Genomic DNA, 26,552 nt, shown 5'->3' with positions numbered 1-26,552 from the left:
GTACTAGATGTCAAATGACTTCTTCCTTTTGACCCCCACTCTGGAAAGAAAAAGAAATTTGAAATGCTCAAAGTAGGATTTTAACAATTTCAAGGGAAAACATGTCATAGTCTTTGTGTCACTTTAGCAGGAGAACTAGATGGAGAGCAATAAGAACTAGAGAAAATAGCTGTTTTCTTTGAGAAATCTCTGGCAGTGAAACTAGGTTAGAAGAAAGAGTGAAAAGATTGATGCTTGGGTATGGGGTGAGAGGTGAGAGGTCTGAAGTCTTACCAAGCCAGGGATTTAGCTGAAGTTCTGACATTCCTATATTGTTTGTTTATTATTGTTAACAGATGTGAATCCTGAATCCCCTGAGCATTATTTAGTGGGCCATTGCATTGATGGCAGAGTTCTCTATCCAGCAACTGGTTACTTGGTATTAGCCTGGCGCACTCTAGCACGCTCCCTGGGCACTGCGATAGAAGAATTGCCTATCATGTTTGAAGATGTTACAATCCATCAGGCAACAATACTTCCTAAAAAAGGTGAGAGGAACAAAGCTTGCTCCATTTTAAATATTGTCTGATCAAGCTGATTCCTTGAAATTCAAGCAGCCAAAATTCATTAATATTATCTGGGGGAAGTTTTTTTTTTTAAATCTATTTACTTTTATAGGAACTGGAATAACATGGAAGAGGGAAACTAAATTTTTAAAAACTGTCAATATAGTATTCATTTATCTAGTAGCAGAGGAAGATAGTGATATGCACCATAACTGCAAATACCATTTCTGCTTCCTTTGTTTATTTGTTGCATACTTGGATGTGCAGTCAACTCACTAATTTCTGCCTTCCTTTTAGGCTCAACACAGTTAGAGGTGAGACTCATGCCTGCTTCCCAGCGTTTTGAAGTGTCTGGAAATGGAAATCTGGCTGTGAGTGGTAAGTAAATGGTTTCAGTGCATGTATTTTGAAAAAAAGAAACACTGAATGTGTCTGGTTATTGACTCTCTCTTTTTCCTTTATGTACTGGATATACCAGGAAAAATTTGCATTTTGGAAGACACTGCTCTAAATAACTTTCGAAACCAGCTTATTGATTTGAAAGACCAGCCAAATGCTTGCTCAGGAGTTTGCTTATCAAAGGGGGACATTTACAAAGAGCTTCGCCTACGTGGTTATGACTATGGGCCAACGTTCCAAGGACTCATAGAATCCAGTAGTAATGGTAACAATATACATCTAAACAGAAATAAGCATTAGTATTATTATTCATTTTCAAGATGTTATCAGTGTGGCTACTACTCCAATGATATCAAATATATCTAATTGGTTTAAAATTTAAACTTAATAAACAAAAGTATTAATAGCTTTTATCATATTGTTCTATTATTTTGTAATTTACTTTCTTATTTTGTAAGAAAGATAAGGGATATATAAATTATTTTAATAAGTTATGTTAATAAATAGAACACTTTTCTTTAATCTGGTGTTTTCAAAGTGTTTGTTGACAACTCCCATAATTCCTGCATAACATGAATAAAAGACATGCTCTCTGGAATTTTTGGGAATGTAATCCAAAATATCAGGAGCCCACTAGATTGGGAAGTCTGACTATGAGATGAAAGGGATTTATAATCTATTTACAGAAATACAACTGTTTGCTAATACAAATACAAATGTTTACAACTAGGGAAGATTTTGAGGAAATAAAGATAACTCTGGGCATTTTTCTTGAATTTCACTTGGAAAGCACAATAATTCTGTGTTGTAGCTCCTACAGTTTTCTCCTGCATTTTCTTTTTTTTACCTCTTGCCAAAATTGCAGTGCCAGGGGTGTTCTGTACTAATTAGATGGTCTGTCATTGGCAGGAAATGCTGGGAAGGTATTGTGGAATGGGAACTGGGTGACATTTCTTGACACCATGCTGCATTTGATGATTTTGGGGGAAATGGGACGAAATTTGAGATTGCCAACCAGAATCCGTTCAGTGTGCATTGACCCGAAACAACATCTAGAGTTTGTTCACAAATACACTGAAGAGACTGAAGGTAAGGAGCATTTTGCCATTCACTTTTTTGTTTTTTACTGCAGCTCCTCTAGAAAAGCCAGTATGTTAAAATTGCTGTTCCAGCCTAAAGTTGCAGGATAAATTTTGGGGAGCAAAATTAGTAATTAGTATCTAGAATTTCTCTGTAAGCAATAGACTGAATTCCAAGAAGTCCTTTTTCTGATTGGCTTACTTTTTCAGTGCTGTCAGTTGACTCTCTCTTTGTCTTGTAGTTTTAGATGCTGCAGTGGACCATTGCCTTGATACCATCACAGGAGGCGCTGTTCAGATATCTGGTCTTCACTCTAGCACAGCTCCTCGGCGACAGCAGGAACAGACTCCTCCCATCTTGGAGAAATTTTGCTTTGTGCCATATGTTGAGAGTGGCTGCTTATCTGCTGATGCCAAGCTTTGTTCTAGTTTTGAGCACTGCAAAGGTAAAAAGTTGCTAATGCAAAAACTAAGTTTTTGATATGATGCATCCTGTAGGCAATGAAGAGAGAGTTTTCCCTCTACATTCTGTTTGATCCTAATGGAAATTTCTGTCAATAGCAGGCTTTGAGGCTATGGTATGGATGTCTCCCAAAGATCTCCTCCTCCCATTTCCACCCTTGTCGCGTCCCCCCACCCCCATCCTTTTGGATGATGTCACTAAATAACCTCCTATGGCTCTCTGAATGGCTCCTAAATCAACTTTTCTCAATCTGCACTCCTTGAACATGCATCCTCCTAACACATCTAGAAGGTATCAGTCCTTCCAGACGCTTTTCAGTCTCCTTAAATTTAAAGCTTGAGGGTGAAAGAGTGCACATCTGTTGTGTGCATATGTTTAGATATGAATATATTTGGTAGGAAGAACTCTTAGCAAAGATCCCTAAGTTACATATGTGTACGGAGTAGGGGCATGCAACGCTTTGGTACCTGCTGGTACCTCCTTCAAGAAAATGTATCTTTTCCTGGGCTCCCATGTTAGCTGTATGATCTCAGGAAAATATGTGCTTGACTTTAGGAGGCAATTTGTCACACCCCGCCAAGGCCTCCTTAACTCAAATGCATGTTTTCCAGAGTTTGAACGCCTTCCATACAAGCCCAGACAAAGGTGCAGCTTCTTTAAGGAAGTGTGACAAGTACAGCACGCATACTCTGAAGCATCTTTTTTGGCTTTGGATCCAAAGTGCTGAACATCCCTAAATACATACAGTAGAAAGCCTTCTCTAACTTAGCCATGCTGGCTAGGAATTCTGGGAACTGCAGCCTTAACGCATATGTGTTATATGTGGATATAATTTGATCTGTGGCAGATAGCTAGAATACATAGAGACTTTCTGCTGAATTAAATGCATTCTGTGAAAAATAGTTGCTGCTCTGACTAGAGTACTGGAAGGAACCAGCGCCATAAATCATTTTGTACGTTGGTTCTTTTCTCTCCAGTGCTGATCCAAAACTTACAGAAGAAGATAGCAAAGCATGGAGTCAAGATGGCAATACCTGGGCTGGAAACTGTAATGAACCCTACCCAAGCCGAAGTTGAACAGAAGGGTCTTGCACATATACTTGCTGAAATCTGCCGCCTGGAGCTAAATGGAAACCTCTATTCAGAGCTCGAACAGGTCGTGGCTCGGGAAAAGCTGCATCTCCAAGAAGATTCTCTTCTCAATGGCTTGCTAGATTGTGCTGAATTGAAGACTTGTGTAGATGTGGTACTGGAGAATATCACAAGTCACAAGATGAAAATCATAGAGGTTAGCTACAAAGCAATTCTTCAGTCCCATGAAACTTGCCCTTTCTATGTGTATGCTTCCCCCATGCATTAATAAATAAATAAAATCTTTTATTCCACTCTTTCAGGCTCTAACAGGAGATGGACATTTATTCTCACGAGTTACAAGCATCTTAAACACTCAGCCCATGCTGCAGCTAGACTACACTGCCACTGACCAAGTACTAAAAAATCTGGCATCACTCGAGAGCCATTTGCAGGAAATAGGTGTTTCTATCGACCAGTGGGATCCCACCCATCCTCCTTCTGGAAGCTTGATGAATGCTGATCTCCTAGTATGCAACTGCTCATTGAATGCTCTCAGCAAGCCAGCCGAAACACTTTCTAACATGGCAGCCGCAGTGAAGGATGGTGGTTTTATCTTATTGCACACTCTTCTAAAAGGAGAAACCCTAGGAGAAATAGTTGCTTTTCTCACATCCCCAGGGCTTCAAGAAAAGCCAGGTCTTCTGAATCAGGTATGATATATGCCCAGGTGGCTTAAGAGTGGTGTTTGTCCAGCCCTCAGCTGTGCTGATTGGGAAATTCCAGGAACTGCCAACCCAACACATCTAGAAGATGCCAGATTGGGAAAGATTTTTTTTCCTTTTACATTTTAGAGGGGGAACATTAATAGTGTAGCCTAAATTTTTTTAAAAAAAAGTCTAGAGCAGACAGCCATAGTATATTTATATAACTATCAGTCATGTCGCTGTCTACCTTAGACTGACAAGAACAAAAATCTCTTTTTTCCATCAATCCAAAGATAGAAAGTGACTGCTCACCTCACAAAATAAGGACAGTAACCTGGAAAAAGGCCAAATTGCTGATCCTAGTTACCTGAATGACAGAATTCCCACAAAACTTAAATATGAAAAGAAGCCATTTTGATAGATTCAGGAGATATAGTGAAATTGACTTATATGGGGGGAGGGATAAATAGATTGATATATGTAAGTGTAAGTGTGAGAGATTTAGGGTGCAATCCCCTATATGTTAATAGTTCAACTGAATTCTCTGAATTTTACTTTTGAGTCAACATTGGACAATAAACATAATTTTAAGCATGTTTATTTCACCATTCACCTGCTCCAAATCCCTAGAATATTCCACATAAGTTACCATTAAATATATTCTTAATAGCAGGTATTTATAAATGGTATAGTGTTCTAGATGTAACAGGTAGGTTAAAGGCAAGAGCATCAGTAAGAAACTAAACACTTGGCAACAGAAGAGCAGTGTCCTAACGTTTCTTTATTAAGCAACAAATGAGAAAAATAATTCTTCAAGAATCACATGACTGGGTCATGCTTTACTATAATTCTAATTTTCCTTGGCTTGGCAGGTAGAGTGGGAGGATTTATTTAAGAAAGCCAGCCTGAATTTGGTAGCTGTGAAAAGGTCCTGTTTTGGGGCAGCCATCTTCTTATGTCGCCGACCACTTCCTACCAAGAAGCCCATTTCCCTGCCCGTGGATGAAACTGATTATAAATGGGTGGAATCTTTGAAGGTAAAAGCTGAGAAGTATTTGATTTTCTTTCTTTTTCTCAGGCCTCCCAACTAGATTTTACAGTAGTCAGTTAAAAGGATTTAAGCTTTTAATATGCAAATCCTATGAAATTTAAGAGATACTATTTCCATATTATGTATTATGGAAATCACTATACCATGGCAACTAAATAGAGATTTCTCTTTCAGGAAATGCTAGCAGAGCCTTCTGAACACTCTGTATGGCTAACTGCTGCCAACTGTGGTACTTCTGGAGTTGTCGGTATGGTGAATTGTCTCCGTCAAGAACCTGGCGGTCACAGGATCAGGTAGAACAATTTAATATTGAGTGACAGCATCCATTTCCTATAGCTTCTTATGAGTTTCTGGTATGCATATCAGAGAAATAAGAAATAGATTAAAAGTTGTGCTTTACTTCCTAGGTGTCTTTTCATCTCCAACCTGAATGCTGCTTCTCCTAACCCTCCCACCAACTCTTCTGCCAAAGAAATGCAAACAATTCTGCAGAATGATTTGGTAATGAATATTTATCGTGATGGAAAATGGGGCTCTTTCAGACATCTCCCACTAAAACAAGGTGATTCTTATTACAGAGGACAGAAAGTGTAGCATGTATTCACAAAAGGATTAGAAAATAATGAATGTTTACAATACCGCCTCTCAATCCCTCTTTCCAATCTTGATAAATGTAAATAGTCTTCTTGTGACTCTAGACTCTCGTCTTAATTCTGTGTAACAATAAATGCCTTTTCAGTACAAGTGAATGGTATGAGTTGTCTTGTAGTGAGTTCACTTTAGAAACACAAAGCTTTACGAATGTTAGAATGGAAACAATTGGATAACTGTATAACTCAAGCTTTTCCCAATGTTTAAGGAGCAGAGTAAGTTTGCAATATTTGTATCTGTAAAATTAAATAATGCTGAGTTGTACATCTCCTAATCTCCTCCAGATCAACCTCAAGAGGTTACTGAATATGCATTTGTGAATGTTTTGACACGTGGGGATCTTTCCTCTCTTCGCTGGATTACTTCCCCACTTCAGCATTTCTGCACAACCAATCCCAATGTCCAACTCTGCAAAATCCATTACGCATCTCTAAATTTCCGTGACATTATGTTGGCCACAGGAAAACTGTCTCCAGATGCTATTCCTGGTAAGTTGCTTGTATTTTAGCAGAGGCTTTGTATTTTAGTATTTTACTTTGCATATCATAACTCACTTGTTTCTCATCATATAGAAGTATCTAAAAGAAAGAAAGCTTGATTTAAAATCACGGTATGGATACCAAGCTGAAAGCTCAAAGCACAGTAATACAGAACATGATAGTATGCAAAAAGACCTTGGAAAGTAGCTGCAAGTTACAGCAGCTAAACAGTCCAATGCTTTGGCTTGTTACAAAGCAGCTTTGTATGAGAAGTGTTTCCACTTGAGTGTTCTCAGATTATTGCCTAACAGTCAATGACTTCATATTGTGTAATAATTAGAACCCATTGTCAAGATGAAGAGTCTTAGGTGGTACTAAAATTGTGGAAATATGATAGTTTTCTATTATATATGTGTACCTCAAGATAAATAACTTTATCTCATACTTATTTTCTTCATAAACTAGATTAACTTTTTTGCTTATATAGTATAAAGATGGCTTGATACAGTATCTGTAGAAATTATTGGGGAGTGGATATCTTCAGCAAAGAAATTTGATAATAGTATGATAATGTTATCCTTGTTCAAAATCAGGTAAATAATAGGATCAGAGGTGCCCTGAATCCTTCCTTAGACTTGTCCATATATGATATCGCAAGGATGAGCCCAAAATCTCCACACTCCACTCCACCCCTGAAATGACCAGCTCCCAAGAGGAAGCCATTTCAAGGTATCAGGAACACTTTGAAGGAGCTCCTTGGTGTCAGCAGTGCTAAAACGCTAAGAGTACTTTTAGACTAAGAGCACCTTCAAGTGGGCTTCTTCAATGATGTACCTATCCCAGAGAGAGAAAAGATAACATAGGTGAACCTGCAGTGGCCACTTTAAAATGTTCCTGCTATCAAATGTCGACTCTACAAGCCAGAAGACAGAGAGGATCAGAATTTTGGGGAAGAAGGTGACTTTACTTAAGGAGAAATTGGAAAGCCATCAGGGATCTAAGCAATTGCCAGTCTTTTGGTGGGTTGAACTCAGAAGTGGAAAAGTTAGTGCTACAGTTTTGGCAGGCAGAGCAAGTCAAATACATTCAGTCAAATGCTAAGCTGTTAAATATTAGAACTTATTTTATCCCATTGCAATTTGTGGCTGAGGATTCTCAACTGCATACCGAAATTGACTTATATTTCTCTTTTCCGGCACCAATGTGCATGGGAACCTTAAGACATCAGTGTGGACATTAAAGTCCACAAACGTCTGTCGGCAGCATGTTACTGGAGCAGTTTCACAGGAACAGTTCATTTTTTTCCAGGAAACTGGACACTGCAGCAATGCATGTTAGGAATGGAGTTCTCAGGATATAACCCTACAGGGAAAAGAGTGATGGGTTTGCTACCGGCTAAAGGACTTGCCACAGTGGTAGACTGTGAGAAGAAGTTCCTGTGGGAAGTACCACAAGACTGGTAGGTCTGGTTACATTGTACCCCCTATGGAGCTAGGCTGCTCTTACTCTATCCCTGAATTTACAAAATAGATTGGGACTTAATGTAAGGAACCTTATCAGTCGCAGCAGAACGACATCTACTTTTTTGTCTAATTTGTTTTACATTTATCGTACAGTGGCCTGGAGTCTTGTCAGTTTTTCTCATTTCAGTAGAAAGGCAGAATATCAGTAATTATTTCCCATTCATTCCCCCATCTCTCTGCTTTTCCTGTAATTGCTTTTTTGATTGGGATATGTATGGCAAAAATGCAGGCTTTGAGTACATTGGAGCCCTCCAATTTTTACTTAGATTATTTTACCAAGCAGTGTAATGAAGACCCAGGGCTCCTGATGGCTAAATTTAAGAGATCAAATGGGTAGTTAATATATACTTTAAGAACTTTTAAAAATTACATTCTAGAAATTAACATGTGCAGATCTGGTTTATGTAAAGACAATGCAGGGAGGAAGGAAAAAGCAAGCAAGCAAGTATATTCTGGGAATAATTTTTAGTTACTACAGCATTCCTATAATCAGCTGCTAGTACAGAAAGAGTTGCAAGTGGAGGACAAACGAAATGTTTCTGGATCTCAGAAGAGCCGCTAGAGTGATCCTGCTTCTCTTCCCTTCCTTGGCTCAGCTGGATGAAAAGATGCAGTTTTAAAACAGCCTAATATGCCCATATAACAGAATGACCCTTTGAGAAAGGAATAAAAAAAAGTTATGATGAAAACTGACAGGCGGGGGGGGGGGGGAAATAGAGGTATGAAGACTCACAAAGAGCATCTTTCCATTTTTCAGGACGTTGGAAGAAGCAGCTTCTGTGCCAGTGGCATACGCTACTGCTTACTATTCTTTGGTGGTTCGAGGGGGCATGAAGCAGGGCGACTCTGTTCTCATTCACTCAGCCTCAGGCGGCGTGGGCCAAGCAGCCGTTGCTGTTGCCCTAAGCATGGGCTGCCGTGTCTTTGCCACTGTGGGTATGTAGCCACCTTGCAGTAAGCTTGCGCCAGCCTTTTTAAGAGCTCCTCTTTGCTTTTTGCTCTAACAGGGGGAAATAAAGGAAACAAGCTATTTGTTTTCAGAAACAAACCTAACTTATGGCTTGAAGAACTGAGAAAAATTACAGACCTCTTACTCAATATATGCATTGTTTGACTATATAAACTAAATGTGGGAGAAGTAAGTAAGGACAGATTTGCTTTAAAAAAAAACATTGGAGTAGATTACTTTCGGTGTCCCTTCAGCAGTCATCAGCTGCCATTTTATCAGAGCAGTGCTGTGGCTGGCATTATCCAGTGGTGTCCGTGGAGTGGGAGTGGTCAAAATCAAAATCTTCAAGATGGCAGGAGCGGTGTTATTATCACCCCTTCTTATCTACATCAACATTGCACATACCTACAAAAGGACGGGTTTCAATCACAGTGCCATAGCCACCATCTTGCAGATGTTGACCCCACAGTGTAGATGCCCATAGCACTCTCTGTCTTCCTTATAGGCCTCCGTAGAAGGAAGGGTCTGTAAGGTATTTGAATTGAGAGAAACTTTTTTTTCCCCCCTGATTTCAGGTTCCAAAGAGAAACGTGAATATCTCCAAAAAAGATTCCCTCAGCTTGATGCAAGTAGCTTTGCCAATTCTAGAAATACTTCCTTTGAGCAGCACATACTGAGAGTTACTAATGGTAGAGGTAAGTATAAACACTGGAGGCAAGCATTCCTCTAGGGTTTAAGAAGTTTTGATCAAAGGCAAAGAGTGTTGATGAAAGAGGCTAGGTAGAAAGAACAGGCAATGCAAATCTTGTAGGCTGCTCTACTGACTTTGTTGAACATTTTTGTAGGTGTTGACCTGGTGTTAAACTCCTTATCAGAAGAGAAACTCCAGGCCAGTCTTCGCTGCCTTGCTCGACATGGGCGCTTCTTGGAAATTGGCAAATATGACCTGTCCAACAACACACCTCTTGGTAAGATTTTTCAGCCTGAGTATCTACGTGCAGGATCATTCCGGGCTTCGTTGTGCAGACGCAGCACAAATTTAGTCATACATGTCATGATTACTTATACCCTGATTTGACCATAAAAAAGGTCAAATTTGACCTTTTGATTTGCACCAATCAAAGCAGTCACGAACAGATGTCCTTAATCAGCTCTTACCCTAAATGTCCTTTCCTAGCATCATGATACTACAATGCTTCTAAGTAAATACCTTTTTCAAGAGAAGAGTTATGCGGGGGGAGTTTCCATGGAGCTGGCTTTTCTTAAGTCTTATATATGTTATTTCAGTTAAATTCTTAGGTATTATTTCATAAAAATGGTGGCTTCATAATTTTTTTCTGATTTGGTTTTGCCTCTGGTTCATTCCTAATCAATTGTTTTAAAAATGCAAGAGAATTTTGCTGGCAACAGAAGCTCCATGAAGAGGCATAACTGCATTGCTTCTCCTAGGAATGGCCCTTTTCCTGAAGAACGTGGCTTTTCATGGAATTCTGTTAGATGCTATTTTTGAAGACAAAAATGAAGAGTGGGAACTAGTGTCCAAGCTGCTAGAAGAAGGCATAAAAAATGGTGTGGTAAAACCCTTGCAGACTACTTCGTTCAACAGAGAAGAGATAGAAGCTGCCTTCAGATACATGGCACAAGGGAAACACATTGGAAAAGTTGTGATCCAGGTATGATCCAAGAATGCTTTGTGAAGACTGTACTATATAATTATGAATACTGATACCTGCTGTGAATATCTGCAACTGAAAAAAAAAAAAACGGGGGGGGGAGATTGAAGAATAGAAAGGAGAGGCTAGTCAGTATAGTTTCTATAGTGCTAGTATTTGTATATTGATACCCTGCCTTTTTTATAAAAGGATTTTAACAATAGTAAGTTCCAAAATAGAAAACACCATGGCGGAAGTAATAACACACTAGAGTGGAATTTTAAATATGGATTTTACAATAAAGTAAAACACACAGTACAAAATAACAGAAGCAATAACATTATTGTGCAGCTGCTTAAACATAATTAAATTTGAAATACAGATTGATAAAAAGATTAAAAAGCAAAACAGATCAAATCAGCTCATCAGATATGGTCAAAATAAAGGAGGAGAAAAAAATCAGTAAACCAGCTTTTTAATAAAGCCAGCATAATGCTAATAAATAACAACAACAACAAAAAGGTAGATCTACCCAAGCTTTTATTTTGGTTTGGTGTTTTCTAAGAAGACAGTATGTATTTCACCAGGCAGTTGGGAAGAGTTGGTTGAAGGAACAGGAATTCAGTTTGAGCTTGATACAAATACGGTATCTTGAATGAGTTCAAATTTTCAAAGCCAAATGGACTATGTCCTGGGGACTGAAGGAATTTGTTTATACTCTGTCCAAACCTCTGTTATCTTTAAAAAAAAATCCTGGAGAATGGATGAAGTACCAGATGACTGCAAGGAGGAGATGTTGTCCCTTTTTTCAAAAGTGAGGCAAGACATAAAGAAATACAGGCCAGTCAGTCTAATACTGATGAGTAGGAAGATTCTAGAGCAGATCTTTAAATTATTGCACTGTCAGCGCCTTGAAAATAATGCAGTGGCTACTAGAAGCACAGATTTGTCAAGAACTAATTTGTCAGATTTGATTATATTTCATTTTTTGACTGGATGACTTGCTTAATAAATTATGGGAGTGTTGTGAATTAAATATATAATGATTCAGCAAAGGCTCTGACAGAGGAGGTGGAATATGTGCAGAGAAGGGTAACAAGGATTGCTAGGAGATTGGAAATGAAATTACAGTGATACCTCGGGATACGAACGCCTCTGCTTGCGAATTTTTCGGGTTACGACCAGCTCTGGCCCCAAAATTTTACCTCGGTTTGCGAACTCCGCCTCGGGGTACGAGCCATTTTCCGCCCGTGCCACGTGGTCCGCGGCCATTTTCTGCCCGTGCCACATGGTCCGCGGCCATTTTTCCACCCGTGCCACGTGGTCCGCGGCTGTTTTTCCGGCCCTGCCGCGTGGTCCGCGGCCGTTTTCGCGCCGCGCCGGGCTGTTTTCGCGCCGGGCCGCGCCGCGCCGGGCCGTTTTCGCGCCGCGCCGGGCCGTTTTCACACCGCGCCGCGCTGCACCCGGCCATTTTCGCGCCGCACCACGCCGCGCCCGGCCGCTTTCCGTGTGGTCCGTGGACGCCAGAACGGATTAACGGTAATTACATTGAACCTTATGGGAAATTGCCTCGGGTTGCGACCAAATTCGGGCGGAGGGCGGAACGGATTAACCGGATTTACATTGAACCCTATGGGGAAATTTGCCTCAGGGTGCGACCAAATTCAGAGGGCGGAACGGATTAACCGGATTTACATTGAACCCTATGGGGAAATTTCCTTCGGGTTACGACCAACTCGGGATACACCCAGAGTCACGGAACGGATTAAGTTCGTATCCCGAGGTACCACTGTACCACAAAAGACAAATGAGCAAATAAGTATTTTTTTTGCTTTGAGAAAGGCAGTTGAGAGATCACATTTCAGATACCTGGCAGAGTATCATAGGGAAGCTCAGGACTTGCTGCCTATCATCCCAAAATGCAGAAGTGCATTAGTAATGACCGTCAGTTTCAGGAAGACAGGCTGTGTTAGGAAGACTTCCTGTGAGAGCAGCCCAACCGTGGAACCAATTACTGAGGAAAGTTGTGTGCTCCCTTTCACCGGATATGTTCAAACATAGACTGGATAGAGATGTTTAATTTGAATTTCTGCACTGAGAAGGGCATTGGCCTAAATGCTTGTCCTTTCCAATTGTGTGATTCTGTATCTGAGAATCCGTGTAGGTTCTCAATATCGCCAGAATATATGGCTGCATACTTCTAGTTTTAGAATGAAAAAAACATTTAAAACCAAGACATAATGGCCCATTTACCACACATGATTATAATGTCTTAAGGTAGCCTTTCCCGCTATACCATAATTTACTATTTTTGTTAAAAAAAAAAAAAAAAAAAGAGCATGAATCAGTTTTGACCTATATGATGAAATAGCTATGCTATTTTTCTAGATCCATGAAGAAGAGAAGAACTGTCCCACACAGGAAGCTAATTTAACTCCAATCCCAGCCATCTCCCGAACATCTTGCCCACCAAATAAATCATATATCATCACAGGAGGCCTTGGAGGTTTTGGGCTTGAACTGGCTCAGTGGTTGGTGGAAAGAGGAGCAAAAATGCTAGTGCTGACATCTCGTTCAGGCATCCGGACAGGTAAGCTGAGCAAGTAATAGGGAAGATTGAGTTCACCAATCACAGAATCGGTGATGAAACTTTTAGTTTTGCTCATGGTGAAGGCTAAATTTGAGTCAAGAGCAAGCAGTGGTAGGAAAAAGCTTGAGATGGAATTGTGAAATAATAAGCTCTTCCAGCTGCTAAAAGTAATTAGCAAGTTATCTGGGGCTAGAGAAAAAATGAGGATATGTACTTTTAAAGGATTTAATGATTAAGGAAAAGGGAAAATATACTAATCACAAAGTGAAGAACAATTGTGATGATTTTTGTCTCTCCCAGTTGTAGAAAAAACTTGATCCTGTTCAATGAGGGGGGAAAAAATCAGAAATAAAAACTAAATTGTGGCAGTTAATATAATTAAACTGTGAATTCACCAGCTTTATCTTACATGTAAGGGTAAAAAGAGAGTGGTTGCTAAAGCACTAAGAAAAAAATAAATAACACAAATATTTTTAATATATGTTTATTCACACATACACAGACACTTCCTTTTCTGTTATCCCTGGCAACACAGACTCTTTTTTAAATATAATTTTTATTGAAGAAATTTTAACAAGATAAAAGCAATAGAAATATTAGAAAAGAAACAAAGAAAATAAGGAAGAATAGTGAAAGAAAGAAAGAAAAAGAAAGAAAGAAAGAGAAAGAAAGAAAGAAAGAAAGAAAGAAAAAAAGAAAAGATTATAAAGAAGTGGCTTCCAACTTTTTGACAGTAGTTATAAATGCATTTATATTTTACCGTCTCTTTCTTAACGTTACCTTCTTCCATAAGCTATCCTTTCTAATTATCAAACCCATAAATCACAAGTTCATTTTTTTCTTTTTTCCAGCAAAAAGTCCATAAGGGGTTTCCGGTCACTAATAAATGTTAAAGTTGATCTTTCTCTAAGCAAACAAGTTAATTTTGCCATCTCTTGTCTCAAAAAGAAGCAATGATGCATTCTATGATCATCAATAGGATCATTATGATCATAAAAATTGATTCATCCCCCATTTGATTATCATACAGCTGTGTGCATGTAAAATGGAAGAGAAATTCCTGCTTCTGTTTATTTTCATCACCAGACAATGGAAGAGTAAATAAATAGTGAAAAGCCCTCAATTTCTTTTATAGCCAAAAATGTCGCAGAAATGCAACTACATTTCAGACTCTCCTGATTTGCAGGTTATCAGGCTAAACGAGTACAAGAATGGAAACAGCTTGGAGTCCAAGTTCTTGTGTCAACCAGTGATGTCGCTACTCTTGAGGGAGCACAGCAGTTAATACAAGAAGCTTCTCAGCTAGGACCTGTTGGGGGTGTCTTCAATTTGGCAATGGTGAGTGACAGGTTCTCAGCATAGCCGTGGTTCTGTTCATTTCTTCTCTGCTGTCTAACTCTGTTGTGGACCAGCCTAGAAACAGAAAGCTCTAACCCCATCTTTTATTGATTGATTTTGTTTATATTTCAAATTTGTCACTGCCCATCTCACCACAGAGTGACTCTGGGTGGTTTCCATAGGATTTGTCCATTTTCGTTTCTTCCATTTTTCTAACCTTTATTTTATTCTATTTTCACATCAGTTTTCACATTTTTAAAACATCCACCTGAATAACCATGTACTTTTTTGTGGACACTCTTCCTAATATATGGATATTTTGTAGACAGTTTTGCTTAGTGTGTGTAATTTGGCAGGCATTCTTAACAGATGCAATGCTTTCGGTATGTTGTTTTCACTAACATAGTTTTTGAGGCAGATATGTTTGGTGAAGTTTTTTCACCAAATATATGCAAGTTTGAATACACTGTTTTTAAAAAAATTAGAAAGTGTAACTCTTCAAACGTAACACTCTTGAAGTGTAACTGTTTCAGTTTATATAGTGATTCAGAAAGTGTTAATTAGGTGAGCTCACATTAAACTGTGAATGAATTTCTCCATATCTAATTTTCAGTATTCATGAGCCAAAACCCTAATCAAAGAGTGCATCAAAGAAATAGAAGTAGCCATCAAATGATTTTTTTCCCCAAGACTTTGTATTGAGGAGGAAATATTGAAAGGAAAAAGAAAACACTGCAGCAACATGGAAGAAGAATTCTACGAGGACATATTTGACCTTGATTGAGTAGAAATGCTAGTGTATATTTCAACATTATCTTGGTTGGATTTCTTAGAGCTCTCTCGACTTGATCTTAAAAGAATGTTTGCTCTTCTCAAAAATATGAATATTAGATCATGAACAGAAGGCTGATATTTCTGAGAACTGGTGGTGCTAAGGAGTTTCACCCTTGCCTCCAGTGCTACAGGATTACATAATTCTTTCTTCACCTGCCCCTCCCAATCAATAGTTACTATTTTTGTTTTTCATAAAATGTGCACATTAAATGTAAAGATAATTATAGGTCCTTAACAGCATAGTTATTTTTGAAATGGAAGCAAGATATTTTTCTAAGCCTGGGAGAGGAAAATGAGCATATTTGTTCCTGTTCCTACAGGTGCTGAAAGATGCTATGCTGGAAAATCAGTCCCCAGAACTTTTCTATGAGGTCAACAAACCCAAGTATTCAGGCACACTTAATTTGGATCAGTAAGTAGCATGTGAAGAGCTACTATTCTGCTTAAAGCTGCTGATGATAAACAAGTGGAGGATCTCTTTGAAAATAAATAACAAATAATCGTTTTTTTATTCTAGAGTAACCCGTCAAAAATGCCCCAAACTGGATCACTTTGTAGTCTTCTCTTCAGTAAGCTGCGGAAGAGGAAATGCTGGCCAAAGTAATTATGGTTTTGCCAACTCTGCCATGGAACGTATCTGTGAACAGCGGCGACATGATGGCCTTCCAGGTAATTATATCATTTTTCCAGCTTTGACAAATTTGATTTCTAAAGACATAAACAGAATTACATAGACTTAAGTACATGTCACCTGATTCTTCCCACACGCTATCACATCCTTATGCTCATAAGCAATAGTATTCTTACCTTGTTGATTTATGCCTGTCCTTTTTAATAATCACCACACATTCTTTCTTCTTCCCCAGGTCTAGCAATCCAATGGGGTGCCATTGGTGATGTAGGCATTGTTTTGGAGACAATGGGCACAAATGACACTGTGATTGGGGGAACTCTACCCCAGAGGATCAGCTCATGCTTGGACGTTTTGGATCACTTCCTCAACCAGCCTCACCCTGTCATGTCCAGTTATGTCCTAGCAGAAAAAATGTTGGCCAAAAGTGATGGAGGTAGCCAGAGGGATCTTGTGGAAGCTGTTGCTCACATTCTAGGTAAATATCACTGAGAACCAAAAAATGTAGTAGTGCTGTGATTTCTCTTTCTTATTTATTTGTTTATTTCTAAGGCCACCTATTCAAACAGAAATAATAAACAACCTGCCCAGGGAATACAAAAACTTAAAAGTCCCATAACATTCCAGTGGGTTCCCAAACCACCCCAGCCCAGGGCTTACTAGAAGAGCCAAGTTTCTAAGACTTTCCTGAAGAACAGTAAGGTCAGGACCACGTGACTTCAGGGAGAATGCTGATCCAGAGGACAGGATTGATGACGGGGGAGGCATGCTATCTGAAAGGGGGAAAATATGTATAAATATGTATGTATTGTACATTAAGTAGGTTAATTGTAGATCTGAAATAGTTCTGTATGTGTCTTCATCCCTTTTTTCACATAATCCATTGCTATTATCCCAGAATTTCATTTAGCTGTTTGCAAGGTATAATGTGATCCTGACTTAGCTATGCCTCCTACACTTATTAGGCAGTCAGGTCTGTTATTTTCTGGAGATGATTTCACAGAATTGGAGAGCTTCTGCAGAATTGTCCACAGGGATTAGTACTGAAGATGTTACTAAGTTACAGATGGAGAAATCTAGGTTGCTGTACATCAAGTAGGAGTAGATGTGGGAGAAAAAGAAATCAGAGCAATGCAGAGGAGTGCCTGTAGAATTTTAAAGATGTGAATGGATACTTCTCTCCTCTTTAAAATATGAAAGAAGGCAGAGAATATCTCAGAGGTACTGAAACTGAAGTACAGAATCAAAACAGCACTACAGATTATCCATAAAGACCAACAGAAGAGAGTATCTGTAGCTCAGGGTTGAACTGTAGAGTCCTTGGGGTTCTCTGAGCTTGGTTGTTTCCTTGCAGATGCTTCATGACCTGGCTGGATAACATCTTATAAACAGAGAGAAACCCCACTCCCTTCTAGCAGTAGCAAAACTTGAAGGGACAGTCTAAAAAGGCCATGCCCATATGACATTAAGAGAGTTTTCCTTTTCCTCAGGTGTCCGTGATGTGAACAGTTTGAATGCTGACACCTCTCTGGCTGATTTGGGTTTGGATTCCCTGATGGGAGTCGAAGTCCGCCAGACCCTGGAGCGGGACTATGATATTGTCATGTCAATGAGAGATGTACGGTTGCTTACCATTAACAAACTACGGGACTTTTCTTCTAAATCTGGGACTCAGGACAGTAAGTGTGTATAATCAACTAGAATCTGCCCTGCTTTTGATGCCTGACAGAGAAAAAGGAAAGAAGATTGAAGAAGTTAAAACTGGTTTTTGGCCAGGCAGTACTTTCTCCTGAAGTTGCTATTATCCATTTGTCTTTTTTCCTCTCCAGAAGTAATAGCTCCTTGTGCAAGGGAGAATTTAGATTTGGAAAATGGTATAGGAGGAAAATGTTAAACCCCTTGGTGCTGGGGCCGTAATCTGAATTTCAGGCTTATGATGACTTTTATCTAAAAGAAAAACTATATGAAGATCCGTTCTCAGAGTTTCTGAATCAGAGTGGCTTTGGATCCTAGTACTTCAGAAGTTAAAACTTTAAAAATTGTTTAGACTTGTCTAAACCTATAAACCTCTTTTACTTCACCATATGAACATGTCTATATCTTGTCTTTAGTACCATCCCAGGAAACCAAAGGAGGTCAGACTGAGCAACTTGGAGTGGATTTGAATAACCTCTTGGTTAATCCAGATGGACCAACAATCATACAACTCAATGAGGTGAAAAGCACTGAGCCTCCGCTGTTCCTTATTCATCCCATTGAGGGATCCGTCTCTGTCTTCAACACCCTTGCCTCTAAGCTCCACATACCAAGCTATGGGCTTCAATGTACCAAAGGTAGATGTTGTATTTAACACATGTATCTAATCCACGATCTCTAAGCAGTATGATGATAATTCACTCCTGAGATATAAAGATTTACTTTAAACAAAAAACAGACTATAAGCAGAGGGAGACAGTCGGGCATCTTCCATGTTTTATCAAAATTCCTAGTAGCCTGACTTGGATTTTTACAGCGGGATTATAAATGTGCTGATCATTGACTGCCTGACTCTTTTCCTAACTTTACTTTCTATCACTAGCTGCTCCACTGGACAGTATACAGAGCCTGGCATCCTATTACATTGACTGTATAAAAGATGTGCAGCCAAAAGGTCCTTATCGAATTTCTGGATACTCCTTTGGTGCCTGTGTAGCCTTTGAAATGTGTTGTCAGCTCCAAGCTCAGCAAAGTCCTGCCTATTTACCCAACAGCCTCTTCCTGTTTGACGGCTCTCACTCCTATGTAGCAGCACATACTCAGGTAAGAGGTTCTAGGTCTGTCTACCTACCAGGACCACTTGGCAGATCAGCAGTAGCATACATGTATTTTGTTGTACATGCACACAGCAATCCATTTATGAGATGAATTAATTTCCTATTCCAATATTGTCTTCTGTAATGCAAATTGGTGACCGAAGTATTCCATTGTCATCTCATTGTCCGGCACAGGATTCTTTGGAAGATATTCCTATTCTGGGACAGATCATACTAATTCAAAACCATCTCAAGCCTTTTGTCCAAAGTGTAGCAGTTGTTTTTATAATCTTGTGTGTTTTCCTAATAATTGTAATTCTCCTTGTGTTTTACCACCAACATGCTGTTCTGCGTCTAAAATTCTTTTCATGGAAATTACCTTTTGAATCATTCTCCTCTTCCAGAGTTACAGAGCCAAGCTAACTCCAGGAAATGAGGCTGAAACAGAGACGGAAGCAATGTGTGCCTTTGTCCAGCAGTTCTCTGGCATGGAGTACAATAAGGTAATGGTATTTCATACTGTTCACTGTTACAGAATGTACGTGTGTATGTAGACATAAATGTATTTATATGAGTGTGTGTTATTTCTCTTTGATAACTATATTTTGCAGTAACACATTGATTGATGTATTTATCTGTACTTTTTGCAGTTGCTGGAGATTCTTTTGCCCCTACCAAATTTGGAAGCTCGTGCTAATACTGCTGCAGACCTGATTACTCAAAATCACAAAGATATCAGCCATGAGGCACTCACCTTTGCCGCTGTTTCCTTTTACCACAAACTAAAGGCAGCAGACAAGTATGTACCAGAGTGCAAGTATCACGGCAATGTGACGCTACTGAAAGCAAAGACTCACAATGAGTATGGAGAAGGCCTTGGAGGAGACTACAAGCTTTCAGAGGTTAGTCTGAAAAATTATATGACTATGAAGCTTTTCCCCTAGTAGGTCTTCTCATCTTAAAGGAACATAGGCTGCACTCTTGCTGTGTTACATGTAGGATTAGGTCATATTGAAACCAATTAAATTAGCATGTATAAATGTTGAGCCATCATCTTTGTCTCCTACTAAATACCCTGGTTCTCCAAAGGTCTTCATGTTTTAACTTTTAACCTGTTCTAGCCAAGAAAATTTAGAATAAAAAATCACTGTGAACTCTTACCCTTAGTGCTTAAGATATTTTCAAGAACAGTCTATCACTTTTTCATTATTAACTGCCATACTTCCCAAAAGGGAATATTTGCAGACATTTGGGGGACTGATAATCACACCAAAGCCCATCTAAATAATGTACAGAAAAATTAGTAAAAAAGAAAAGTGAAATAAAGGTCCTCCCTTTCTTCTTCATTAAAGATGTGTTAGTATGAATAATGAATCACAGGAGATGTATGGGATATACGAGATATCTTTCCCCTTTGCCTGCTTTTTTTGGTACTCTTCCATCATTGCCAGACTTTGAGGCGACTATAAATGTACATGATGCCATTCCCAGTATTGATTTCCTGCAAATGTATTCATGATCTGCCCAGTAGTAGCTATAGCTAAAGATCTAGTTTAATGGTTTCTAAGAATGGATTCACCAAACGAAAAACAAAAGCCTTACACCTTGCTTTTGTCATGATTGATTGAAAGAGGTCAAGGAAAGAAATACGGGAAGTAACCTACAGAAAGGAGCCAGCATTACAAGAGAAGGATATTAAGATCTCAATCTTATATTCCTGACTGAAATTTGTAATATTCTCTTCTACATTTTCTACCTTTTGCAGGTCTGTGATGGGAAAGTGTTTGTCCATGCTGTTGAAGGAGACCATCGTACTGTCCTAGAGGGAGAAGGTGTTGAATCTATTATTGGGATCATTCATAGCTCACTAGCAGAACCTCGGGACAGTGTTCGAGAAGGCTAGATAACAACCTCAAGAACTTTGTCATCTGCTCTACAGCCAAGCCTAGGAAGTCTTATCGATCAGCATCTCTCTCCAGTACAGTAACATTTTTGTTGCACTGTTGCAAGGAACTATTCTGATGGCAACAACTTACATCATTTGGCAGTATGAGAAAAAAATTAGGAGCAGACATGTGTATGTGTGTGTTGTACTATGTATTGTATTGTATTGTTGTCTAGAAGTATTCCAAAGGATAAAATGGAATTAACCGAGTCCAGTGACCAAGGATGGAAGCTACAACTGATTTTGGAGACATATATGTCTGTGAAGGATCAGTCTGTAGCAATAACGGTACATTAATTCCACTGAGGCTCTTTTGTAACTATTATTTTTAACTTGAAATAGTCTAGGTATTTATTGCATTGTTACTTTACTAGAAGTGTGTTCTTTTAATTTGTAACTGACTAAACAATAAGGACAAAATGCTCTATTTAGGAGTATACTTTTCTCCTGCTTGATCATCTTGTTCTTTTTGTTTTAAAAAAATTAAACTAAAATTTATTTTAAATTCATGTCATTTAGAGTGAAAGGTAGATTCCCCAGACAAGTAATGCCTTTCTCTGCAGAGGGATGGGCTTCTTTTGTGAAATTGCCAAATTTTTATTCAGATTCTGATGTAAGGAAATGGTAATTCTGAGCATGTATAATGGCATGCTTTTTAGCCAAGGCTGAGATCAAAACTTTAGATACTACCCTGACTCATCTAGGAATGCACAAATTAAGTATATACAATCTTATAATCCCAACATAAATATCTCCCCAAAATGCTTTCAGTTTAGTTTGTTTATTCCCTATTTTCAACTTCAAGAATTGTAATTCAGAGTTTCTTGTTGACAAGAATCTGACGTAATCCTTCTTTCCCCATTCTTCAAACAGAACTGGATAGTTATTTTCAAATATCTGCAAAACTTCCTATGTAAAAAAAAATTACTGGAGTTGATTGAATTTCTTCTTTTATTTTTGCCTCTCCTGCATTGGAGATGATTGTAGAGGAGTCAGTGCATCTCTGCTGCAATAATGATACAGAGGAGATACTCTGAGCAACCAGCATTGAGAGGGACTGGAGTGCCGCCGTAAACTCTTTAGAATCCAGTTTCTTGGCTGGATTATTTTGCTAGCACTCGGGCACGCACATTTCATACTTGCTGAGAATGAGCTGGCTAGCCCATCCTCTGTGGACATGCAGCTAGATGCATGCTTTTAGTTCTTAATTAAACAGAATCCTTTGAAATCAAAAATGTAAAATGAAAAAAAAAATCCTGTCCATTGTGTTTGTGCTCCCCCCCCCTTTTTGTTTACATTCCTTTGGAGAAAAACTGCATTTTTTTTCTGGAGCTCTTCTTGAATTAAACACAACTTTAAATCTGCCATATTGTTCATTGTTTATTTCTACATTTGTTTTTTTTTTTTTTTGGCTTTCTTTTTGAAGAAAAACAGATCCCAATTTATTCAGCCTGGAGTGGTTTATTGACTGCACAAATATGTTTTCTGAGTGCCTTAATCTGTGTCCTCCATTTGCTTTAATATTTAAAGATGGTAAAAACAAAACAAATTATTAATAACAATAAAATGTGTTGTTTTTTATAATTTGAGAGCTCCTAACTGCCTTCACTTCCACCAGCAGAATGGGACTAACATTTATTTAGTACATGTAATTGAAAGGACAATCAATGCAAAATATGAGAATAACTATAAGTATTTACAGGAAAATTTCCTCCTGGAGGCATACGTTACACCAGCAGCATTAAAACATGCTTAAAGGGGCATTATCACGTTATATGCAGAAGCTACTCTGCATCATAACAAATGAACAATATCAAAACTGAATATATTACCCATTAACAAAAGAGAATTCCAAGTTGCTTTTGCACTAAATTCCTAACATGCAAGGTTCCGCTGGGCTGCTTCTAAAAACACTTTTACACAACATTGTAAAGAGTATCTAACCACATGTTGTACGATTTGTGCCACAGTTGAATTTGTTCTCAGTCTCATCAACACATAATCTTGGGAGGAGAAAATGGCTGGCCATATATTAACTCAGCTTCTTAAACATCTTCACTTACTCCTCAGCTATAGTCTACAGTAATAAGAACTATTGACTCACTTTTGAATGCTTCTGTTGATCTACATACATATTTTTGAATTAGGACAACTGATTTTAGAAATCTTTCACGAGTTTTCAAAAGCTAGATGCAAAGTATGCTGTGTTCAAGCAGTTTAAGAACAGTCAGACTAACAATGGTAGCAGAAATAAGTTTAATGGGTGACAATACTTGCAACCAATTGTTCTATAGAAGCTACTTTGCAATTAGCCAACCAGATATGTGTGTGTTTTAAATTAAAGATCAATATTCTTGCCAATTTTTCACCATACATTCAGTTTGCTGGATGCAACACTGGAACCTGAAACAGTTGCTGGTACTAAGATGTTTCAGGAAAGGATAGATAATAATCATAGCTCTTGCACTGTTTATTGCAAAACAGGAGGTCATATAACTTTAGTAAGATCAACACTTTTCCTTGAATAGAGTTTGCTCAAATACTTAATGCCACACTTGTTACAGTCTCTTACGTATGACTGGGTGTGTATATAACTTTGTGTAAAATTAATCATTGCTTTCAACACTAAGCAACAATCTGGACATTGATCTAGGACAAGGGCTAAGTTCTAAAATCAAATTACTATAGAGCCCTAATTTATTTCCCAATAAGCTGGGAATTTACACAGTATCTTAAACAATGCACCATGAAGAAGCAGCAGGGCACAATGTGAGGACTGAGATCAGAGGTCCAGCTATTAAGCATCCAACTACTCAGCAACTGTGCGGAGCCATTATGTAATCAGAATCACCTGAGTCCCAAATAACATTTGGAAAGTTGCCGGCCAGAAATGGTCGACACTTCAACGGTTCGAGCCCAGCCTTCGCGTAGGAGAGTGAGCTCCTGCTTCCTGCCCCACTTCCTGTCAACCCAACAATTCGAAAACTCACGTGAGTAGATAAATGGGAACTCTCACTCCGGTGGGAGGAAAAATGTGCGCCTTGCAAAAGGAGTCGGGAGCAGTTGCCGGTAGCGCGGAAGCCGCGCTCGCCCGAAAAAGGCGCAAAGCAACGGAAACCCCGCCTCCTGCGCTCGCCAGCTGGGCTCTGCTCTAGGAAGGAGGCACTGGCAAACCACTTCCGAAACACCTTGCCTTGAAAACTGCAAAAGACTCGTCCAAAAAGCAGTCACTGCAGAGTCGGTAACGACTGAGTGCAGATTAAAAAAAAAAAAAAAAGCTATCTGCTTGAAATTCTCACAGGTAGTGCATGATTCACTTGTTAGTTGGATGGATTTACCACAACCACAATCCAGTTTACTACGCCTTCTCTTCAGGCTTCTCTTGTGTCAGCATTCTCCCATCTTATCCCACGGCACAATGACATGTCAGGAAGTTCCTAACTTGTATGCCACAACTACTGGCTGCTGCTGCTTTTGTATACTAAAGGGCATCATGGCAAAGATGTACAGGTAGTCCTCAAGTTATAACTACTCGTTCAACAACTGTTCAAAATTACGGCAGTGCTGAACAAGGGGGACTTACGATTGGTCCGCAAAGTTGTGGCCGTCACAGCATCCCTGTGGTCACATGATTGTGATTTGGATGCTTGGCAACCGACTCACAATTACGACAGTTGCAGTGTCCCATGGTCATGTGATTGCCATTTGCAACCTTCACTGCTGGCTTCCAACAAGCAAAGTCAATGGGGAAACCAGCAGAAGGTCACAAGTTGCTCCTGCTCCTACCACTTTTTCATCTGCACGCAGTGCCTGCACCTGCCTGCACTCCATAGTGCCTGCCCACAGCATCTGCCCACCCGTGGCACCCACCCTCTTGCCCTCCATAGTGCCTGCCCACGGCAACCACCTGCCCATACCCTCAGCACCCATGCACCCACCCACACTCTGTAGCATCTGCCCATGGCACCTGCCTGTGCTCCATAGCTCCTGCTCATGGCATCTGCCTTCCCACCCATAGGTCTTGCCCGCAGCTCTCACCCACTGGCCTGCTTGCCTCAGACTCTTGCCTCTTCCCACGCTGCAGTCATATGAGGTCCTCACTTAATGATCTGCATGGTCCTGGGCTTACAATGGCAACTGGGACTGCCAGGATTGCCATCACTAAGTGATGCAGTCATGTGACATTGTACTTTATGACTGCATCACTTAATGATGGAAATTCCAGTCCCAATTGCCATCATAACCCGAGAACTACCCGTAGTATTATCTCTGGACATATAAATCAGACAAAATCTTACCAAAAATCAAATACAAAGCAAAGTTAGAGGTTGACTTGATATGGAAGTCGTGAGGTCTACATATAGTCCTAAAATGGAATGTATAAAAGACAGCAGATTATACTTTACAAATTACACTTTACTGGTGCTGTGATGGTTTCAGGTTGCAAGCACAATGGACAGCAAGCAGAATATGAGGCATGGCGTGGCCCACAAGACCTGACTGACTCTCAATGTCAGCATTTATTGGCAATAGGGTTTCTTGGCAATAAGTCAGGGATGGCCAACCTGCAGACCCCGTGGATCCTAGGACACCATGTGTGTCCTCTGAGCTTCCTCAAATGGGCAGGCCTGAAAGGTTTGAGACATCAATTTTGCCCCTAACTCTCCCCAAAGCCCCCAAAACAAAATAACAAAGTCTAAACATTTCAGGCCTACCTTCTCCACCTGCAGTCACTAGCCATATCCTCTGCTGTCCCCAAGCCAAAATAAGATTGCTCATCCCAGCAATTAGAGTGAATCTGCTAAAGGTTAGGCTCGAACAGCACAATAAGACTTGAAGAGAATCTAGTGCTGTGGCTGATAATATCAAGAATCTAAAAATCAAGCAACAAAATATAGGAAATGGAATACGGCATTGCTGAATCACCAATGCTGCACCATCATTATATTGAAGTTTGAGATTGAAATATATATTTTTTCACTGTGTAAAATATACAAGCAAATAATTTTAAATAAAAAGGCAGCGACTGATCTCTCATATAGCACATAATCAGGTAATTCTTTGCATGCATGTTGCATATAGCACATGAATATGTCACATGCCAACAAAATAGTCATCTCAGCAACTGAGTGAGCTAAACTATTAACCTTTTCTCACTTGAACTCAGCCACGGTACGAAATGTCCTGGGGACATTATTTTTCTGCTCTGCCCCTATGACGTTGCCTTCACCAACCCGTGACTGAGACAGGCTTCGTCTCGTCAGCTGAACCAGGGTTAGAGGAGTGTTTGCCTCCCTGTCTCCGTGCTGTTGAAAGGCAACTGCAAGCGTGTAAAAAAAATCTGCCAGGCTTTGCCACCCATTAAGTGAAGGGACTGCAGTGACCTGAAACGGAAGCAAGAGAAATGCTGGCTGACTTTTCCGCAGACCGCCAAATGAGTCCAGAGGTCTTTCCCCGTAGCAGGAACCCTGCCCTGTATTTCTCTTTTTGAATGTTCCCTTCCCTTCCGGAACCCGGCTTTCCTCAGCTCGGCGCTTCTGCAAAGAGCTACGCCACAACTTTCAGGGAGCTGGGAAGGAACGGGAAATTATGGCTCCTTTCATTTAACCATGATCCTTAACTAATCCAATTGCCTGACATAGCTCACATACGAGCTAAAACATAAGTTTACTCACACTGCCTGGGATACCCGACCACTGAACCTCAAGCTGGGTAAAAGAGCTCACGCCAACTCTCCCCCGCCAGCGGTAAATGGGGGAAAAACAATTAGAAAATGTGTGAATGCAGGAAATTCCTCTCGTCCTTTTCCTTCCGGCAGAGGAGGCTTTGCTTGGCGGCCGAGAGGAAGCCTCC

General features: G+C 39.7%; 1 protein-coding gene and 1 long non-coding RNA gene across 3 annotated transcripts in view; one reads left to right on the top strand and one right to left on the bottom strand.

The window, feature by feature from the left end:
• The window catches only part of FASN (fatty acid synthase), a 53,224-nt gene extending 31,160 nt beyond the window's left edge, over positions 1 to 22,064 (top strand). The window contains exons 17-43 of the mRNA XM_007434177.3: positions 336 to 527; positions 843 to 923; positions 1,024 to 1,209; positions 1,854 to 2,033; positions 2,266 to 2,469; positions 3,464 to 3,774; positions 3,881 to 4,270; positions 5,137 to 5,301; positions 5,490 to 5,608; positions 5,723 to 5,877; positions 6,251 to 6,454; positions 7,754 to 7,904; positions 8,726 to 8,904; positions 9,493 to 9,612; positions 9,763 to 9,885; positions 10,367 to 10,590; positions 12,958 to 13,159; positions 14,346 to 14,497; positions 15,652 to 15,743; positions 15,849 to 16,000; positions 16,198 to 16,440; positions 17,453 to 17,641; positions 18,074 to 18,295; positions 18,541 to 18,761; positions 19,159 to 19,257; positions 19,405 to 19,656; positions 20,520 to 22,064. Coding sequence (XP_007434239.1) covers positions 336 to 527; positions 843 to 923; positions 1,024 to 1,209; positions 1,854 to 2,033; positions 2,266 to 2,469; positions 3,464 to 3,774; positions 3,881 to 4,270; positions 5,137 to 5,301; positions 5,490 to 5,608; positions 5,723 to 5,877; positions 6,251 to 6,454; positions 7,754 to 7,904; positions 8,726 to 8,904; positions 9,493 to 9,612; positions 9,763 to 9,885; positions 10,367 to 10,590; positions 12,958 to 13,159; positions 14,346 to 14,497; positions 15,652 to 15,743; positions 15,849 to 16,000; positions 16,198 to 16,440; positions 17,453 to 17,641; positions 18,074 to 18,295; positions 18,541 to 18,761; positions 19,159 to 19,257; positions 19,405 to 19,656; positions 20,520 to 20,657 — 4,946 coding nt within the window. The 3' untranslated portion in view covers positions 20,658 to 22,064. The remainder of the gene's footprint in view (positions 1 to 335; positions 528 to 842; positions 924 to 1,023; positions 1,210 to 1,853; positions 2,034 to 2,265; positions 2,470 to 3,463; positions 3,775 to 3,880; positions 4,271 to 5,136; positions 5,302 to 5,489; positions 5,609 to 5,722; positions 5,878 to 6,250; positions 6,455 to 7,753; positions 7,905 to 8,725; positions 8,905 to 9,492; positions 9,613 to 9,762; positions 9,886 to 10,366; positions 10,591 to 12,957; positions 13,160 to 14,345; positions 14,498 to 15,651; positions 15,744 to 15,848; positions 16,001 to 16,197; positions 16,441 to 17,452; positions 17,642 to 18,073; positions 18,296 to 18,540; positions 18,762 to 19,158; positions 19,258 to 19,404; positions 19,657 to 20,519) is intronic.
• LOC148216332 (uncharacterized) lies at positions 13,628 to 26,546 on the bottom strand. Of its 2 annotated transcripts, none has more exons than XR_015795753.1 (3): positions 26,375 to 26,546; positions 16,139 to 16,364; positions 13,628 to 16,039 (listed from the first exon to the last, which is right to left on the bottom strand). It is a non-coding gene; the product is annotated as an uncharacterized LOC148216332 (long non-coding RNA). The 2 variants fall into 2 exon arrangements; XR_015795754.1 differs by lacking the exon at positions 26,375 to 26,546 and adding an exon at positions 16,623 to 17,457.
• Positions 26,547 to 26,552: the final 6 nt, after the last annotated feature.

Source organism: Python bivittatus, unplaced genomic scaffold, assembly GCF_059951505.1.
Source record: "Python bivittatus isolate LINGU-HERP-01145 unplaced genomic scaffold, Pbiv_v1 ctg000220_np1212, whole genome shotgun sequence".
NCBI lineage: Eukaryota > Metazoa > Chordata > Lepidosauria > Squamata > Pythonidae > Python > Python bivittatus.
The sequence above is the reverse complement of the archived record's forward strand: the minus strand, read 5'-3'. Positions and strand labels throughout refer to the sequence as shown.